The following is a 20,394-nucleotide window of genomic DNA, read 5'->3' on the forward strand; positions in this document are numbered from 1 at the left end:
CCATGCTCAGCGCTTCCTGGCTCCTGTGCATTCCACGCTGAGGGCTCAGCATATGCAGTCACATGCTACGTGCTCAGTACATGCCAAATCCTTGTTAAGGGCACAGCACATGCTGTGGGTTCAGGATACGCCAAACCACCCTGGTAACACGCTGAGGGCTCAGCAAACACTGCATCTCCAAGGGAGGACCATGCCAGCTGTGCCCTCCCCCGATGCCCCACTTCATATCACTCAGTCAGGCACAGGCTGTACAGACAAGTTATTTACTTCTTATTGTAACCTTGAGCCCTCTTTGCCCTGGAAAGGGGGGTGGGCCAGGGGGCCGGGCCCAGCATGCACCCCCATTTCTTTGGGGGCTGATCCCTCCCCCAGCTGGGCTGGGTCCTGGGGCCACAGCATCAGGCCGGCAGGGGTGGAGGTAGAGGCAGGAGAGCAGGGGAGAGCCAGTGGAGCCACAATGGGGCACACAGAAGCGGGGGCACGGGGACAGGGGCCAGGACCCAGGACTCTGGGCCTCACGGGGGCCTCGAAGGCCTCGGCCTGTCTGCCGGGCTGGGGACTCAGAGCAGGCGACAGGCATTGCCCACGCTGTCAGCTGAGGTGTCAAGGTCGTGGCTGTAAGGGGAGTCCCAGTCCCTCAGGAAAACAGCCTCCAGCTGGCTCCTCAGGCCACCCCGCCCGTTCTGTGTCACCAGCAGCGAGGTGCCCGCCGTCTCCGTGAAGTAGCTGCCAGACCAGTTGGAGGTTCCTGCCGGGTGGGGTCAGAGAGTCAGAGCCCACAGCTGTGCCTGGAGCCCCCTTCTGCCCCCACGGCGGCACTCGGGACACTCACCGATGTAGGTGGCACGTTCGGTCACCATGTACTTGTTGTGGTTGACACGGGCATATGGGATTCGGGCCTGGGCCTCATCCGCAGGGACCACGAAGAGTTTCTGAGGGGGCGGGGAGGACAGGGGAGGACAGGAAGGAGCGTGAGATCCAGGTAGGGCTGGAGAGGCCCCGGGTCTGGGCCAGGGGAGGAATCCGGTCTGCAGGACTGGGGACCCGGCTGCTTCCCATGGAACTACCAGAGCCAGAGCAGGGCCCGGCAGAGTGGGAATCAGTAACCCCGGCTAAAAGAAAAGACCCTGTTGCTCCTTTGTCCTTCATTCTAGAATGTCTACGTGTCCCTTCGGTCTCAACTCAGACATCCCCTATTCCTGAAAGGCCTCCTGGATCACCCTCATGCTGGACCAGGCTAAGGCAGATGCTTCCTCCGGGCCCCACTTTCCTGGTCATGATGCCTCCTCCATCTGGGGTCCTGTCCTCCTCCCTGGGCCCCACCATTCTGGCCCGACTCACGGTCTCCCCATCATGGCACAGCCCTGTCCTTCTGGGTCAGGCCTGTCAGATGACAGGTGAGCTCCACAAGGCCTATGCCTTCGGCATTGCCCTGCACAAGGGCTGAGGACTGGGTGTGCAGTGGGTGCTTACCACCTGGATATCGGAGTGGGTGTGGTTGTCACGCAGGGCAGCCAGGGACAGCAGGAAGGCCCGCATAGACGGCTCCGAGTGGCCCCAGCAGCTGATCAACAGGCGCACCTTGACGCCCCGCTCGTAGGCAGCCCGCCGGAGCCCATCGTCAATGGCAGGCCAGAACCTTGGGGACGGGGGTGCAGGATTCAGAGGGCAGCCTTACCTGTGGCCTTACCCTGAGCTGCAGGGAGGCTGCTCTAGCTGCTAAGCGCCCTTAAACCGTTCCAAGACCGCCCTGTCTCTGGCTCCCAGTCCTGTTCCTGCCTCCTCACATCCCACATGCCCTATCCTGCTTCCAGCTCCCATTCCTGCCCCCGAGCCCCTCATCCTGTCTCCAGCCCATTCTCTCTGCTCCCTGACTCGGATATGGATATCCCACACCCCGCACTCCCTGCCCTGCCCCCAACCCCACGATTCTCATCCTTTTCTGTCCCTACTTCCTCTGGTCTCCTCTGCCTCTCCCTGTGGCTTCCCTTTGCTTTGGTCCCCCTGCCTGCATTCTGGCCTCATCCCTCCCTCTCCCTCTGCCTCTTCAGCTTGAGGCAGGTCCCTGCCCCAAGCCCTGTCCGTGGGGCGGCCGTACCTGTGAGGGTGAGAGAACTCCATGGTGGGCAGGTAGTTCATGACAGCAACGTAGATGAAACTCCGGGCATTGTCCACCACGTTGAGCAGGGCCTTCAGATCTGGGGTGCGGCCACTGGGACACAGTGGTGGGGGTGCACTCTGGGGGGTGATGGGGACAGTTAAGACACATGCCATGCAAAGGGTGCCATCACAGAGGACCCTGGGTACAGCTTGTCTCAAGCCAGGTCCCGTGGGTTGCATTGAATCCTCAGCCTCCGTGAAGGCGGCGGATAATTGTCATGTCCATTTTAGAGATGAGGAAGCTGAGGCTCAGAGAGGGTAGGTGACTTGCCTAAAGTCACACAGCTGACAAATGGGGCCAAGATTTGAACCTAGGCTTTTTGGTTCCAGAATTTACGCTCTAACGCAGGGATTCTTGACAGAAGGGTCCTGCTCCAGCAGCAACATCAGCTGCAACTTGTTAGAACTGCAAATTCTTGGGCTTCACTGCACATGGCATACTGAACAGGCGCTGGGGTGGGGCTCAGAGATCTGTTTGTTTTTTTTTAAAGATTTTATTCACCCATTGATGAGAAACAGAGAGAGAGAGAGGCAGAGACACAGGCAGAGGGAGAAGAAGGCTCCCTGTGGGGAGCCCGATGTGGGACTCGATCCCAGGACCCTGGGATTATGACCTGAGCCACCCAGGCGCCCCAGGGGATCTGGGTTTTAACCAGCCCTCCCTGTGTTTCTGATACATGCTCTGGTTTAAGGACCTCTCCTGTCATCATGTGTGTCCCTGACTTGCTCATAGCCCATCAGGTTCACCCTGCTTATGTGCCATATGACACCATGCCCTTTACCCACTTCCCTCCAGTCTCATGACAGATGAGCAAATTCAAGCTCCGAAGGGGACGTGGTGATGGGGGAACCCTTAACCTTCTGTGTGAGACCACTAGAGCAAAGGACCCCAGTGAATGACATGTCCCTACATCCATGCCTTTCCGTGGCCCTCCACAATGACTCTGGCCTTGGCCAGGTGACTTGCTTGGTGGGGTTGCAGAGACGGAAGGGGATTTAGATTGGCCCCCCCAACCGGAGGAAATATCAAGAGCTGAAACCAGCAGTGCCTTGTATACAGTACTCAATATCTGCCATGGGCACAGCTGGCACTGGCCAAGAGACCTTTCCACGGTGATGTGACTGTTCATTATCTACAATGTTCAACACCGCCGCCGTTTGCTACATGAACCTACTAAGCCTTTGAAATGCAGGCTGGTGCAATTCAGGTACTGAACTTTTAGCAATGTTTAATTTTAGCTGACTTCAATGAAAAGAGCCACATGCAGCCATCCTGGGCAGCGCAGAGCTACCCCAGGGGCTCAGCATGCATGAACCCATTAGCCTGAAAGGTCGCAGATAATTATGGCAGCTGTTTTCAAGAGGAAACCAAGACCTAGGGAGGCTGGGACATAGCCCCGGCCCCAGCCCCAGCAGAATGAGTATGAGTGAGTGGTCAGGACTCCCCTCCCACCACACCGGGCAGGGCTAGACAGAGACTGTGAGTGACCGGGTCCCTCTTCCCTAAGACTCACCGCCAGGTAGGCCAGAGCAGGGGTTCCATTGAGGCAGATCTCCATTGGTGTCTCTTGATTATAGCGGGTGTCATAGGGTCGGGGCCAGGTTGACGGGATGGAGCTGCCCGCCTGGCCCAGGTACCAATAGGCCTCAAAGATCTTGGTCAGGTCCCGAGCTAGGCAGCTGCAGTTATACATGACCACCCCCAGCTCCTTGACCTGTGGGAGGGCAGTGCTCAGCCTGGGGGTGGTGGCCTGGTGCTCACAGATGACATGAGCCCCCTTCCCCACTTTCTGCCCCTTGCCCCTCAATCTCCCCATCTATCTGCATCTCAGTCTCCCCACCTCCCCCCACCCCGCAACAGAAGTCCCAGCATGGGCATGACCTTGACTCTAGGCTACAATCTCTTAAAATTTTGGTACAAATCATTTGGTTATTCCAAAATGTGAGGTTTCCTGAACCTTCACATATGCTGTTGCTTCTACCCTCTATAGGACAAGCTCCTACTCATTCTTAGGTCTCAGCTGAGAGCCTCCTCCTCCAGGAGGTCTCTCTTGACTGCCCAGACTATGTCAGGCAATTCTTCTGGGCTTTCATCGTCCCTTGGTTTTCCCTCATTTCTCTTTCTGGTGACACTGGACTGGGAAGACTGGCACTGGGGAGGTCTCAGCTGTGGCTGTGTCTTCAGCATGTCCTCACAAGAATCAGTAAGATTAGGGGCTCAGGAAATATTTGTTGAGTGATCAATAATAAATGATCACTGCCTAAACCGTATCTTCTTTCCTGCCTTATGTTAATCTTGGCAGATCCTATAGATAGCATAGTAGTTGTCACCTCCTTTGGAAGACCTTTCCTGATACTCCAGACTGGGTCCCCTCTCCTGGCCCTGACCCTCTGGGCTGCCACCGCCTGGTGACCAGCCTGTCACCACACTGGACTGGCAGTTCCAAGAGGTCCATCGCCATGTTCCCAGCATCACCCGGGACAGTCCTGGGCTTAGAGCAGGCACTCAGGGAACTGAATAATGAAGGGAAAATTGGTGGACAGGGCTTTGGATGTCCTTCAGAGGAGCTGGGAGCTGTCACTGGGGATCAGAGCAGACCCCAGGCTTCCAGAAGCAGGCAGAAGGCAGGGAAAGCTGGATTTGGGTGAGCCTGGATTTAGGAAGGCCTGCTAGGAGATAGGAAGGAAGCCACTGCAGACTGGACAGAGAAGACTCTGGAACTGAAGAGGGGTACAGGTGGAGGCTGGGCACCCTCTGGAGCAGGGAGCAGCCATGAAGGGTGTGAGGGCAGGGTCTAGGCAGACCTGGGTCAGGGAGCGCCAGTCCATGTTGGCACTGCCGATGTAGAAGTGGGTCTGGTCCACCACCCAGAACTTGGTGTGCAGGACGCCATGGGTCAGCTTCTGCATGTCCACCATGCGCACCTGGGCCCCTGTGATAGGCAGGTTGTCAGGAGCCAGCTTGGGCGCCCCCAGGCCCAGCCCACCCACAGCTGCGCTCTCTAGCTCACCACTCTGCAGCAGGGCCTGCAGGTCGGCCTGTGGCTGGGGCCCATTGGGCTTGCTCACAGTGATGCGGACCTTCACACCTTGAGGTGCCAGGGTCTGCAGCTGCCGGAGGACCTCCTCGCCCTGCGGAGAGGGGACAGCCTCTGAGGGGCTGGGCCAGCCGGCTCTCCAACCCCATGCAGCAACCCCAAAAGGCTGTTTTCATGTTGGGTTTCAATTTGCGAGCAGGAGTGAACAGGCTTTCCATTAGCCAGTACGCTGAGGGATGGGTTTATAGGCTAAGCTATTAAAACCTTTCATCTGTTTTAATTACTGGTGCTCTGGGCCCCATGGGGCCTCCCTGCCACTCCAGTCCTGCCCGGGACCTTCCCAAGATCCTGCCTTGGAAGCATCAATGCCTAGCACTGCACTGGGGCCTCCAAGTACCTTGCAGGATGTTGGTGGCATGGCACAGGCTGGGGGTCCGAGAAGGTATGGGTGAGGCCTGATGACGCCAATAACTCTAACAGCCAAGGATTCCCTGTCTCCTACTGTGAGCTGGGCCCCATTCTAAGCCCCTTCACATCTGGACTCACCGATTTCTCACCACTCTCATTGATGAGGCTGAGTATAATCCCCGAGGTGCGGAGGAGAAAACCGGGCACGGAGAACTCAGTGGTGAGGTGGGATTTGAACCCAGATCACCTGCCTCCTATGTCTGTGCTTTGAACCACTCCAGTGGGAGCCAGCAGGGAGTGGGCGCTCATATCATTTTTAACTTCTGTAATTATTTTTTTCAGGCAGTGCTCGAGGAGCCCCACAATTTTAATACATGTTAAGCCCACTTCTGACAACAAGAGGCAGCGGAGGGGAGGAAAAAAGAAGGGACAAATTCAGTGTGTTTTGCAAAGCAGGGGTTATCCACTCAGGCTGCTCCTTTACACACCTTGAAGTTTTATGGTTTTTAAAGTGTGCCTGTGCACTGAAACAAGGATATAAAGCAAACGCTTAGGCAAGGCTGATTGTGTCAGACACTGTGCTGGCATCTGCGTGGATTCACCTGCTTTAGTATCATAAGGGCGAGTGCTATACGTTGGTCCCATTCTACAGATAAGGCAACTGAAGGCTGAGGAGTGAGGTGACCCGCTCAGGTCACACAGCTAGACAGCGGCAGAATGATTTGAGACTGGGCTGTTACCCACTCTGCTCTTCCATTTCTTTGTGTGACAGGGTTGGGGCAGCTTGTGGGCAAGCAACATCTGTCAGTCTAATCCCTTGTAATCAAACCCACACCCTGACATTCAGAGGCCTCCAGATGACTGTGACAAACACCCCCTGTCCAGGGGGCCATGTGAAGACAGCTGCTTTCAATCACCAGGGTCCAACCCGCTGTGTGAGACATGCCCACCCATCTCCTGGGCTGCAGGGGAAACCCCTTCTACCTCCACCCTCATGCCCCATACCTCCCATCCCCCCTGTTGCCAGCCTAGGACCCAGGTTGCCAGGTACCTGCTGGGCAGAGGGCTCCTGAGTGTGGGTGTCATTGTTGGTGAGGGTCCAGTAGAAGGAGGCGATGTCCAGGCTGCTGTGGGCACCGGCGAGCAGGCCCAGCCAGGCCTGGCTGGTGGAGGGGTTGCCCATGGAGGCATTGGGGAAGTCCAGACCCTCGGGAATGCTCTCCACCAGCACTGCTCTGGAGGGTGGGGAATGATATCAGCCACAGGGGGCCAGAGACAACTGGTGGCAATGTGAGTGCTCACCTGTCTGCCCACAGAGGATGGAAGACTATGTATATGAGTGTCTGTGCACTTGTCTAGACGTGCAGAATGAGTATATACACATCTGTGTGTGTGTGTGTGTCTGTCTGTCCACAGATGTGATGGGAAACGTCGTGTGTTTGTGTGCCTGTCTGCTGACAGATCTGGACAGAATATGATGCTGTGGCTGTCATGGGACCAGTGTTGGGGGAAGGGGTGGGGGATGGAAAGAAGACCCTGTGACAGTGCACCTGGGAGTCTGCAGTCACCACTCTGTCACAGGGAGTGGGTGTGGTTCAGTGCAGGTCCTGCTCAGTGTGTAAGTGTCCCTGGCCTGGCAGGGCTCCTCCTCCCACCCTCAGAGGCCCTCCTCCTCAACTTACTCGCAGGGATCATAGCAGGGGGCTGGGCGCTGGTTGGGCCCAAAGAGATGCAAGTCGCCGTATTCCCATAGAAACAGCTGAGTCATCAGGGCACCGAAGCCCACAACTGCCAGGATGAGGACCAGCAGGACCCAACGGGCTTTCTGTGGGGAGGAGGAGGTGATGAGTTAGCCCCGTGGAAGCCACCCCAGCCCACGCTGGAGACAGGATGAGGGTGGTGGTGGGCTCCTACCTTCTCCGCAGCCTTCCAAGCCTCAATCTCATTCATGGGCAGCTCACTGGCAGGCTCCTCCGCAGGCACCTTCAGCTAGGGGGTGGGTATGGTAAAGGGGGTGACAGGGAAGCTTGGAGGGGCCTCTGCCCTGCACTGTGCCCAGCCCCATCCCATTGGGCCCCAGATCCACCTACCTCCTGGTACATCAGTTTAGGCTTCATCTTGGCAGGTAGCTAGGGGATATGCGGAGCCCAGGCAGGAAAGTGGGTGTGTCAGGGTCTCCAAACTGTGGGGAACAAAAGCTGGCACTGTGGGGGTGTTCTGGGCCTTGGGGGAACATGATGGAAAGCAGATTAGTCTTGGGCTCACGGGATCCATTGGGTCTCCTTGCCCGCGATCACGGGGGCCACTGGCATGGGGCCCGACACCCCAAAAGGAGGAAGCTGACCGCTGGTCAGCAGGGATTTCGAAATCCCCGAAGGTCTAAGTCTTGCTCTCTTCCCATCATTCTATGCTGCCCACCCTGCCGCCCTTGGCGCCCACCCTACCCCCGTGAGCGCCCACGCTGCTCTTCACTCATGCTCACGCTGCTCCACATTAGTACCTTCCCTTCTCCGAGGTCTGTCCTACACATTCCCCCAAAAGACAATTATGGATGGGGTCAGCGGAGCCCCAAATCTTTGCCCGGCGTTTCGCAACCCGGAGAGCACCTGGCGAGCTTTTTCCAGGTGGCTCCTCTGCCATCTCCCTCAGGTCCCCACCAGACAGCTCAGGCTGGGAGCCCGGGACTATCGGGGCCTCCCCGCCAGTCCCCAGCCCATCCCCCTAGCCATCCTCCGCCACCTTACCCCGGAGGGGACTCGGCCTTACTCCGCAGGCGGCAGCTGCTACCTCCGCGGGGCCCCAGCTACTGCCCCAACAGGCTGAGCAGGGGCGGGAGGAAGGAGGGGGCGGGGCCAGAGGGGCCCCGCCCACTGCAGCGGGGAGTCTGCGCAGTGCGCAGCCCGCCCCGGCTCACCGCAGGGAGAAGGGGGGCTCGGGTCCCCCAGATACGGTCCCGCCAACCTGGCGGGGGTAGGTAGAGTATATGGCTGGGGGATGGGCTTTGCCGTCCCCCCCCCCGGGGCCCCAGCGTGGGGTAGGGAGGCCACAGGTAAGGAGAAAAAGGAACCCCACATCTGTCTTGTCTACAAACCTTGCGAACTGTTGTACCATGGGCATGTATTACCTAGTCAAAAATAAATAAATAAAATTAATTGTTGAAAAACGTCGAAAATAAATGTCGGCTATACTAAAAAAAAAAATTGTTGTAAAAGCCTCATAAAATAAAATGGAGAGATCGAAGTTGAATCATAGGACTTCCAGATACAGCGAATGAGACCTGCAGAAGGCACAGCCCAAGCTACGCGGTGGGGGCAAGAGCGGAAGGACACGGTGGGTTTTCTGCTGGAGTCTGTTTGGATAACAGTATTTGCTTTCTTAAAAAAAAAAGCCAACTGACATTTTGATAGGGATTTTAAAATTCTGTTTCTGAAGTCCAGGCTCTGGCTGGAAGGATAAACAAGATTTCCCATTTCCCATCTCCTATCTGCCAAGCAGGGCTTGAGACCACCGTCGGAGAAATGAACCTTCCCCGCCCACCTCTCCCAATGAAACGGGGGCAGGATGCTCTCCCCTCCAACCACACAGGAAGTCAACAGATAAATGCAGAAAAGGCTTATCTCTGAGAGAAGCGACAGCGTCAGAAGTGGTTGCCTCCGAGAGTGGGATTTGGGGTGGGTGAGGATTGCTTTTTATTGCACGCCTATTTTCTTTTTTTAAAATTGTGCGATATAAGCGACTCACAGAAAAGTAGAGGAAAAAATAAATCTCTGTGCAGGTTAAGGAATAATTAGAAAGCCAACACAGGTGTTACCGCGTCCCACGGCGTGCATCACTGCGCATGCATTACTGTGACTTTAAAAAAAGAAGGAAGAAAAAGTAAATTCCAAAAAGGGAGGTAGGTACCCCCCCTCACCGGAAGATCCAGCCTAGATCTGCAAGGATGATTTGGAAACCCCTTCCCCCACAACGACCGATCCCGGATTGGCAAGGGCAGAGCACAGCTAGATCCCCTCCTTTTATTGCAGAGACAAATGGGGATGGGCCAAATGGATCCAGCAAAAAAGGCAACAGATCAAGGTTATTTGGAATTCCAGAGGTCACCAGGAGAAGCAGAAGATAACAGTCTTAGAGGCGGCTGACCGCAGGGTTGCCAGCGGGGGGAGGGGAGGCGTGGGGCAGGAAACCTTGTATTTATTTGCGAAGGCCTCCTCGAGAAATGTTTTACTTAAGAATATGGGGCTGGGGAGACCTGGCTATCTCAGTCCTTAGAGCACGCGACTTTTGATCTCCGGGTTGTGGGTGGGAGCCCCACGTTGGGTGTAGAGATTACTTAAAAACAAAAATATGGGGTTGGAACAGCAGGCAATGTAAATTTAGGGAAGATAAAATGAGCAAAAGCAAAACTGAGGGAGAGGTAGGGCATGGAGATGTAAAGGATGGGGTGGGCACTAATACATCAAAAATAGTAAGGCAGACGAGTTCATTCAAATTATTAGTGACTTTTTGCTTCCAGCTTGTATAGCGATTACAGGTCTAATAACAGTGGGTTTAATTCTAACTTATATTTTTTATCAAAATACCCCTCAGGTATTTAAAAAGAAAACTAGTGGTGGTGAAGTGGTTTAGACTGGATTAGATTGCAAGGCAGTTAATCCTGGATTCCAGAGCCAGAAGCCTGATTTGAATAGGAGCTGTAGCACTATGTGACTGACCTTGAGAAGTGACAAGGAATCCGTGCCTTAGTTTTCCCATCTGTAAGATGGTCATGGTAGCAATAGTACCTACTTTTCATAAGGCTGTTATTAATCTCACACACACTTAGTATCCGTGTACCAGGTATTGTTTTAGGCACTAGAAATATCGCTTTGAACAAAATAGACACCGGGGAAGACAGACAAAAAAACGAGATAATAAGTAAGTTATGTTAGGTTATAAATGCCATACGGAAGCAGGGCAGGGGTAGGGATGAGCAATTTTAAATAAGGGGGTCTGGGAGAGTCTTGCTGAGAAGGGGATACCTGAGAAAAAAAGCATCAAGAAGGGGAGGGAGGGAACTAAATGGACTTCCTAGGGAGAGTGTTTCAAGCAGAGGGAATAGCCAGTGCAAAGGCCATGAGGCGGGAATGTGCCTGATGTGGGTAGAGAAGAGCAAGGAGGCCAGTGTGTCTATAGTGGGGTAGACAGTGGGGAAGAAGGAGAGAGGAGTCAGAGAGGTGACAGGACTAGATCACGCAGGGCTGCCTGGACTGTGGTGAGGACAGGGACTATGGGTATGTTCTGAGTGGAGGAGAGACACGATCTGCCTTGGGTGTTGTAGGTGGTTAAATGGTGGCCTCAAAAATATATATATAAATATCGAACATGGCCATAACCTCCAGAATTCGTGAATATGACCTTAACTGGAAAAAAGGGTCTTTGTATATGTAATTAAATTAAAGATTTTGAGATAACATCATCCTGGATCATTTAGGTAGGCCCTAAATACAATAACTGTCTCTGAGAGACAGAGAAGACCACGGGGCCAGGGAGGCAGAGATTGCAGTGATATGGCCACAAACCCAAGTATGCCTGGAGCTACTAAAACTGGGAGAGGCAGGGAATCTTCCACAGTCTCAGGAAGGGGCATGGCCCTGCCAACAGCTTGATTTTGGACATCTGGCCTCCAGGACGGTGAGAATAAATTTTGGTTGTCTTAAGCCACACTGTTTGTGGTGATTTGTTAAAACAGCCACAGGGAACTGATACAGGTGCCTGCAGACTCCCTCTAGCTGTGTGGGGGACGCGTGTGTGTGTGTTACAGCCAAGGGTTTTGGTCTGAGTGACTGTCAAGGATAGAAGCCCCAATAGCTGATTTATGGAAGGCTGAGGAGGAGCAAATTTAGGAAAAGGCTGAAAGAAGTTAAATGAATGACTGGACGAATAAATAAACTGTGTGTGTGTGTGTGTGTGCTGAACATATGAAATTTGAGAAGCAACTCCTTGGAGCTAAAGAAATTACTACCTAGCAAGTGTATAGAATGGACACGCAAGAGGTTCTCAATAAATGTGATTGTTGTCAAGGGTCCTGACAGCCAAAAAAAAAAAAAAAAAAAAAAAAGGAAAAAAAAAGAAAAGAAAAAAAGGTACCCTTTTCCGCGTTCCCCCACCACCCCCAAGGCAAGATGCTTGCTTTCCATTATAGGCTTTTAGTTACTATTTTTTTAAACACACATGGGACTTCGTTGGAAATTAAATTATGAAGCTCAGACTCCTAGCTGGGATGCCTCTTCCTCCACATCACAGTTTCCAGAAAAAGACTATGGCCTCAGTTGGATAAGTACCTAGCACCCCCGTCCCCAGATCCCCGAGGGGTAGCAGTGGAGGCTAAAGTCGAAGGTGGCATGACCGACAGAGCCAGGCTGACAGGTGCTGGCATTTCCTTCAGCTCAGCTCAGTCCCTGCCTTCCCAGTAACCTAGAACCCCACCCCCCCATGGGGCTCCAGGGCAATGCCCAGGCTGGCCCCTAGGCTCTGCTTCTTTGGTCTCGGGATGCATCTCTGCCACCAAGTGTGCCCCTTCCAGCCCAGAGGATATTCCCTGCCCCTTGGCTTGTGCCCTGCCTGCCTTGGGGTGTGACACCACAGCCCACAGAAAAGGAGGAAGCAAAACTCACTGGGTTTCTGAGACACGTGCTGGGTCACAGGTTCCTGAACACCCCACCCATGGGTGGGGGCGGGAGATTTGATTCCTCCTTTGTAGCAGTGCTTTAGACTGCAGATTCCAAGGTTCAAATCCCACCTGTCACTCTTACTGACTTCAGATATGGGGCTTTATTTTTCTGAGCCCCACTAGTCTCTCTATAGAATGGGGATCATCTCATACTCATCTGGGGCACGGAGGCTGAGGGATCTTTGAATGTTTTAAGGGAGCAAGTCTCAGAGTCCTACTACTCTGGGTTCAGATCTCATTTGTGTGTTCCTGGGAAGAGAGGCTCCCTTCTCTGAGCCTTACTTTCACCCTCAGACCAACAGGGAGATTGACACATCTTCACATTTGCTGGGAAGAGTCAATGAACCCATCCATGGCAGAGAGGCAGACTAGCAAACCCCCAAAACATCTTGCTGGTGAGATCTGTGTGTCCCCTGTACTCTGTACATACTTTTATCACAGATAGGCTTATGTGTCCCTTAAAAAGCTAAGTCTGTGTTTGGTTTATTTCCCTGCTCCTGGTACCCAGCACATCACAAGCACTCCATAAATGTTTGTTGAAAACAGAAGAAATGGAGTAGAATGGAAACCTTGGCGAAAAGACTTTCATAGAAGTCCCTCTAGACCTAGTGACATTTGTTTTATACACAATGATAACCCGCATGTGCTCTAAGCCCTGAGCAAATGGGTCGGTGCAGATTATGGCCTTTCAGCCCGAGAGTAAAGTTCAAGGTCAATTTATGGTTGTTTCAAGTCATCGGAGAGAGCTGCTGAAGTGCCCGACAGCCTACTCCCCAGGAAACATTTACAAACATATGGACCTTCCATATGGTTCAACACAGAACTGTGTTTAAAAGGAGTCGATTTTCACTTGATTGTGCAGACCCTTTTGGACTGGACAATCAGCTGTCTGAGATCAGGTCTACAGAAAACAGAACAGAGCACTGGTTTTGTAAACTTTGTTTGTTTGTTTTGTTTTTAGCAGCAGAACCTTTATTTCAAAGGACCCCTAGAAAGTGCCCTTCCTAGGGAGCGAAGATGCTCGGTCTGAAAAACAAATAGGTAAAAAACCAAAACAAAACAAGGAAACAACAACAACAAAACACATCATGATTGGTGAATATTTCTGAGCTGGAACTCAAATATCTAGGCTGTTTCATCCCTGCTCAAAGCCCCTCTATGGCTCCCCACCGCCCTCAGAACAAAGGGCATACTTCTTACTATGTCCTCTAGGGCCCAAAGCTGACCCCAGCTCTCATCTCTTCCCTGAGTTTTAGCTTTGGAAGTCCCATGGCCTTCTAGATGCTTCTCCCCAGGGGTTCCCACACCCCTCGCACCCACCATGTCCCCAACCTGTCCTTAGCATCTCTTCCAAACCTGTTCCTCTCCTCGGTCCCCACTTCAAGGACAGCTGTCTTTCCATCCCACAGGTCTCAGTCTGTGTGCCGCCTCCTCTAGAAAACCCTCCCTGACTGCCCTGGAGCCCTGGGCCTCAATCCTGGACCCTCCACAACTTGTGGACTCAGACTGCCCTTTCCCACCTGGGTCCCCACTCCTGCCACCTCCCTTGGCTCCCAACCTCCACTCAACCCTTCTAATCTCCCCCTCATCTGAGTCAAACTCATCCCTCTCCTGCTCAAAAACCTCTATCTCCCACCGCCCCCTGGTGTCCTCAGGACAAAGGCTCAGCTCTTCACTGGTTCCCAGAGCCCTCAATGATCTCCCCTTAATGATCTCTTTAGCTTACTGTCTCACCATCCTTTACATCCCATCCATATTTAGTATCTTTCGATTCCTCGAACTGATACCACACTTTCACCACCAAATACTCCCACAGCTGCTGCTCCTGCCCAGCACACCTTTCTCTTCTTTTCATGTCGTTCATTCCATCAGCTCATGTGCTTCCTCCTCCAGGAAGCCCTTCCAGATCCCTGGGCTGGTCCAGAATTCCCTCTTTGGGTTCCAACTGGTCCCTGGGCTTCTCCATCCCAGCCCTAATCCTCTGCCTATGCTTCTCCTAATCCCAGCCCTCTGGGATGCCACTGCCCAGTGACAAATTTGTCTCACTGGACCGTGAAACCCATGAGGGCATCATCACTGGGCTGTCTCAGCCACTGCTGTGTGCCCAGTACAACCCAGTACAACCCAGTACAGGGGCAGGACAAGGCAGGTGCTCAATTCATCCATCTGTTCATTCAACTAGTATTTGTTCAGTAACTACTTGCTGGTAAGGACTGGGTGGAAACTGGGAATACAGCACAAAACAGAAAAAAAAAATCCTGGTACAGATGACATTCTTTTGGGGGAGGCCACATATAGAGGAGTGAAACATAGAGTATGTGTCTTGGGGAAAAATAAAGCAGGGGAGGGATATAATGGCACCATGATGGTAATAGTTGATGTCTCAGCTCAAAAATAACACACCACTGCACATCATGGGGCAGAGCACTGTTTTTCAGACGAGGCAGTAGGGGTCAGGGAATTTCTGCTGGGGTTGTGCAGCGTCCGTTTGCTGGCACTGAATTCGAACCCAGAGTTCGGTTCTGTTCCCGGACATTATGATGTCGAACCAATTCATGAACATAAAATAGGACAGAATGTCTTTCTGTTGCCCACCTCCCACCCGCCCGCCCCTCCCCGGGGAGAGGGCAGGAAGTGGGGCGAGAGGGCAGGGCTCCTTGTTTACTCAACCAAGCGCTGCTGGAAGCACTTTATGTGTTTCATTGCTCACAACAGTCCTTTTCTTAGCCTCGTATAACAGATAAGGAAACCAGAGACCGAGAGGTGTAGTCATTGGCACAGAAGGACACAGCCAGGAAACGGTGAAGCCAGGATTTGATCCTGAGCTGCCTCAGGGTCCCAGGTGTAGAGAAACGCCTCTCCTGTTGTTTATCATCTGTAGATCTGTGGGTGCCCACCCCTGCCCCCCCTCCGCCCCCGACAGCACCTGAACCCAGAGGTGGCACTGGCTTCTCAAACACTCTCCCAACATCTCTTCCTCTCCCTTCCAGTCTTTGAGAGGGATGTTGGAAGCTTTCTCCAAATATAAAGGATATGGGAGTGCAGCTTTAACTCTGGCATGCCTTCCAACCAGGCTGCTCTTGCCAATCCATCCTTGATAGGAGTCCTGGAGCTGCTGCTGCTGTTTCACATCACATCAGATTAAGTCTTTCTTCTCTTCCAAATCCTCCCGTGGCTCCCGCCTCACTCAGAGTAAAGCCAAAGTCTTCTCCATGGCCCATGAGATCCAGATGATCTGCCCCCTCACTCCTATAACCTCACCCCCCCTCCCTCACTGACTTCCTTGCTATTCCTTAAATATTCAATGCATGCCCCTACCTCAGGGCCTTTGCATTTGCTGTTCTCTCTGCCTAGAATGCTCTTCCCCATAGAGCCACGTCAACCGCTCCCCTCCTTCAAGTCTTTGTTCAAATGTACCACCTCAGAAAACCTTCCCTGATCCCCTATATTTAGAACTCTAACCTTGGGGCACCTGGGTGGCTCAGTGATTTGAGTATCTGCCTTCAGCTCAGGGCATGATCTTGGGGTCCTGGGATCGAGTCCCACATCAGGTTCCCCTCAGGGAGCCTGCTTCTCCTTCTGCCTATGTCTCTGCCTCTCTCTGTATCTCTCAGGAATAAATAAATACAATCTTTAAAATATACAAAAATATATAAAACTACAACCTTTACCATGTATTCCCATCCCTTTTCTAACACATCATAGAATCTACTTACCTGTTCACTTATTGTCTCTTACCCCTGCTAGAATGTAAACTCCACGAAGCCAGGGATCTCTGTCCGTTTTGATTATTGCTGTGCCCCGCCCCCCCCATGCCTAGTATAGTGCTGGGCATGTAGGAACGTGCTTAATAAATATTTAGGCAAATGAATAACTTGTGTTTGTATTCCCATATTGCATTCCCATATGCAATAACTGAAGCATAGGAATGTGAAGCCACCTGCTGGAGGCCATGCCACTATTTAAGTACTTGTTAGAACCAAGATCGGAACCACGGTTCCAGCTCCCAGGCACACATTGCTAACCACTGTCCCACACTGCCTCGCTAAGGCAAGCTGAGTGAATAAGATTCTTACCTCTCTACCCAGGCATTCAGGGTTGCTGAGGTTTAATTGAGGTGTGCTGGGACCTGCCTCATCTCCCTGTACTCCCAACTCCAGAAGTCAAGGGAATCTGGGTTTAAGCTAGCTAGTCGCCCCCTGCCCCCAACTACTCCTGGACTCCCACTAGGGCATTAGCTCCATGCTCTCATTTTGGGGGTGGGCAAACCACTCAATCCAACGTGGTAGAGATTAGGGATTAAGTATTTACCCAAGCAAGGTTTGTGATGGCCAATGGGCCACCCCCTCAGGTGGGGTGATGTGGCAGAGATGAGGACATGGAGACTGTGACGTGCGGTGGCGTGGGGTGGCGTGGGGTGGTTGCCGTGGCAGAGGGTATCATGATACAGGGAGTGTGCTGACGTCACGAGAATGAAGAGGGCAGCTGAGGGAAGGCGGGGGAGTGACAATGGAGAGGTGATGGAGGTGACTGCATGAGGGTGAGGGTGACACGGTTAATAACATAATGAGCCCAAATCGCCACATCAAGCTGCGCACATCACAAGAATACGCTCGCAGAATCCTCCCAATCATCCTGGACGCAGGTGTCCTTGTGCGGGTTTACAGATGAGGAAGCTGAGAGTGCAAAGGTGTGATCAGGTGGTCAAGGTTACCCAGAGGTTCTGTGGTGGAGCTGGGATTCTGGGACACCCCCAGGAAACCGGCTCGAGGAGCATCTACGGTGGTGAGTGAGTGGGAAGTGACACGGGGAAATGACAGACACATAAAGGGATGAGAAGCAACTGGAAGGCAGAGTGGCTCCTTATGGGGGAAACTGGGAACATAAGGCACGACGGTGACTGTCAGGAGCAGAGGAGACACGGGAGGTACAGACACATAAAGGGTGAAAATGACATAAGGGAAGCGTGACCGCGATATAAGGAGAAGGTGACAGAAGTGTGAAGGTGAACGGGGTGTGTGATGACGGCTCAGGAGAGGTGAAGGCTTCATAAAGGAAAAAGTAGCAACAAAAGAAGGGATGGCAGCATAAAGGGGGAAGGCAGCAGCGCTGAGCGGCAATGCGGGCTTAGCACGAAAGCGAATTAAGGGGGTCGACAGCGACAGAAGGCAGGTGATGGCGACAGAAGTGCGGTGGTGACCATTTAACCGGGATGCGACAGAAAGGGAGGGACGGCTACACAGAGAGACATCGAACCACATAAGCGGAGAACTGCATTACAGAGGGAAGGACAACACGAAAAGGGCTGCAGAGGCGCCGCGCCCCCAGATCGCACAGTACCTGCACTCCACGTCTCCCACTCCCGGACCCAGCCCGGCACGCACCTTCCAGGCTGGAGCCCCGCCTGGCCACCCCCGCCGCGCGCAGGCGCACTCCGGCTGGACTGCGGGCCCGCGGGGGCCAGGCAAGAGCGCTTCTCATTGGCCGCGCTCCTCGCTAGCGCGGGGCGGAGGGGAGCGCCAGGGAGACGGGGAGGTCACGTGACGGTGGCGGCCGCACTCTCGCTGGTGGCGGCCCCGCGGGCTAGAGCGGCCGCGGGCCTGTCGGTCCGGCTTCCGGCGGCGAGGGCGGTACTTCCGGGGCGGGCAGCCGGGCCGAGGGAGGAGGGTCTGACAGTTGGCGCCGCCGGGAGGGCGGGCGGGCGGCGCGTGTGGGCGCGGGGCCCGGAGGGTCAGGTGAGGCGCGGGCCACCGGGTGGTGGGACTGGGCCGGATGCGGAGGGGATGGATGGCCTCCTGGTTCTGGAATCAGTCTTGGCGTCGCTGTGCGGCCCGGACGAGCGACTTCTTTCTCTGAACCTCAGTTTCCTCTTCTGTAGAATGGGGGCCAGAATCTGACTGTAGCATCCTCCGTCTGGGTTAGAGTGAGGGGTCAGCTCGTGCATGTCGGAGACCCTAGTTCAGCGCCTCGCACACTGCACACTTCATTATCGTGCTATTATTGTTGGTGTTGTACCGGTGATCGTGTTTGCGCTTGGCGTGGAAGCTCTGGGTGTGGGAGCGTGCAGTTGGAGGCCCGCCGATTTCGGTTCAAGTCCCAGCTCAGCTCCGTGGCAGTGGGCCTGTGCCGTAACCTCTCAGGACCTCATTTTCCTAATCTATACAATGAAGGTTCATAGTCCTATCATAGGGCCGCTGTGAGGATGCTGATGAAATGTGCATGTAAATAAATCCCTTAGCACAGGGCTTCGCACAGTATGGAGTAGGAGCTCAATGTATTGGGAACTATGAAAATCATGATTCTGAGAATTATTGGTGTAGCTGGGACTTCCAAGGAAGTAGAGGGTAGGAGGAAGCCCGGAGGCAGCAATAGGAAAGTCTTGGAATCTGGAATTGAGCAAATTGATATCCTGCCCCTTCCTATTTGACCAATTTTGCCGGATCTCATAGATTGTGATTTTTCTTTTTCTTTAAAACCATATGCATTTTAGGAACTCCTGGATGGCTCAGCGGTTGAGGGTCTGCCTTTGGCTCAGGGCCTGATCCTGGAGTCCGGGATGGAGTCTCGCATCAGGCTCCCCCGCAGGGAGCCTGCTTCTCCCTCTGCCTGTGTCTCTGCCTCTCTCTTCGTGTCTCTCATGAATAAATAAATAAAAATCTTTAAAAAGATACGCATTTTCCTCCAGGCAATTAATTTGAGAAGAAAATTTCATATTTGTGTACTAATGGAAAACTAGCACTGCTGGCCTCAAAAAGAAGGGAAACGTAACCTGAAATACAACAGAAGCAGAATAGTCTATTTACATTGTAGACAGAAGCTGAAAGAGAATTGAAAAGGGAATAACTTGTGCTTTGTGATTCCACAGTCCCACAGATCCTATCAAGTTATCTTGCACTCTATTCTTCGCTTACACTTTGCATGTGGCTACCTTTTCTCTGGCTTACTGAAGATTGATTGATTGATTGATTGATTGATTTTAAAAGATTTTATTTATTCATGAGAGATAGAGAGAGAGGCAGAGACATAGGCTCCCTGTGGGGAGCCTGCTGTGGCATTCGATCCCAGGACCCCCCGGATCATGACCTGAGCCAAAGGCAAGCGCTCAACCACTGAGCCATCCAGGTGCCCCAAGACTGATTTATTTAATGCCTATGTACATAGCACTTATCACCTATCCAGCATTGTTTTAAAGACTTGGTGTTTATGAATTCACGTCATCCCTCTAACCATTTTAAGAATAGCTATTCATAGCATTCTTGTTTTATAGTTGAGGGAAGTAAGATCTCGAAAGGTTAAGCCAAAGACTCAGAAATGGTAAAGTCAGGATTTCGATCCAAGCTTTTCAAGGGCTTAGCTAGGGAGTCTGATACATGGTAATCACTTGAATTTTAGGAACTATCATTGGCTATTATTATTAATATTCCAATTTTCACTGTTCAGAAAGTCAGCGCTGGAGATGAGCTTTTAATGGAGGAGAGAGGCAATCGAGTCCAGCTGGGGGACTTCTGCCGCTGTAGGGAGAGGACACCAGTTCTCAAAGGCTTGTGGTAAGCATTAACTGACACCTTGCAAACACTGAGCACAGTGCCTGGCTTGTAGTAATCCCTCAGCCAGTGTGAGTCACAGCCATTGGACTGCCTTGAGTTCAAGTCCTGGCCCTACGGTTATTTGCTGTGTGACCTTGGACCTGCCACTTCCATTTGTAACATGGGGATCATTTTAACTTTTTTCCCTAGGTGGTTGTGAGGAGACACTGAGCTGTGTATACTCAATACCTGGCATGTAAACTTTGAACAAGAACTACTGAATGGGCATTGGAATCAGGAAGAACCTGTTTTCAAATCCCAGTAAAGTCACTTGGTAGATGTGGCATTTGACAAATGATGACTGTACCTCGATGAGTTGGTTTTTTTCATTGATTAAAATGGGGCTAATAATAGTCCTTCTTCATAAGGACATTGTGAGGTGTCAGCATGATGCCTGGCTCAGGTCCTGGTGCATAATCAGTGCTTGGTATGTGACATGTTGTCTTTCTGCCTGACGTATTGAAACCTCACCATGCCCTGCTCTTTGAGAGAT

At 52.7% G+C, this 20,394-nt stretch overlaps 1 protein-coding gene across 8 annotated transcripts; it reads right to left on the minus strand.

The window, feature by feature from the left end:
* Positions 1-249: 249 nt before the first annotated feature.
* PLD3 (phospholipase D family member 3) lies at positions 250-17,801 on the minus strand. 8 transcript variants are annotated; one of them, XM_025424984.3, is made up of 13 exons: positions 17,656-17,779; positions 8,698-8,730; positions 7,697-7,788; positions 7,521-7,595; positions 7,289-7,431; positions 6,658-6,841; positions 5,172-5,292; positions 4,966-5,093; positions 3,675-3,875; positions 2,099-2,238; positions 1,474-1,639; positions 833-932; positions 250-748 (listed from the first exon to the last, which is right to left on the minus strand). In XM_025424984.3, the coding sequence occupies exons 3-13, from the start codon at positions 7,721-7,723 to the stop codon at positions 561-563; spliced, it is 1,473 nt and encodes a 490-aa protein (XP_025280769.1). In that variant the 5' UTR covers positions 7,724-7,788; positions 8,698-8,730; positions 17,656-17,779; the 3' UTR covers positions 250-560. The 8 variants fall into 8 exon arrangements, with proteins under 8 accessions (XP_025280769.1, XP_025280768.1, XP_035558793.1 ...); XM_025424983.3 differs by having other exon boundaries at positions 7,697-7,829; positions 17,656-17,778; XM_035702900.2 differs by having other exon boundaries at positions 7,697-7,829; positions 17,700-17,755.
* Positions 17,802-20,394: the final 2,593 nt, after the last annotated feature.

This window comes from Canis lupus, chromosome 1 (genome assembly GCF_003254725.2).
Source record: "Canis lupus dingo isolate Sandy chromosome 1, ASM325472v2, whole genome shotgun sequence".
Classification (NCBI taxonomy): domain Eukaryota; kingdom Metazoa; phylum Chordata; class Mammalia; order Carnivora; family Canidae; genus Canis; species Canis lupus.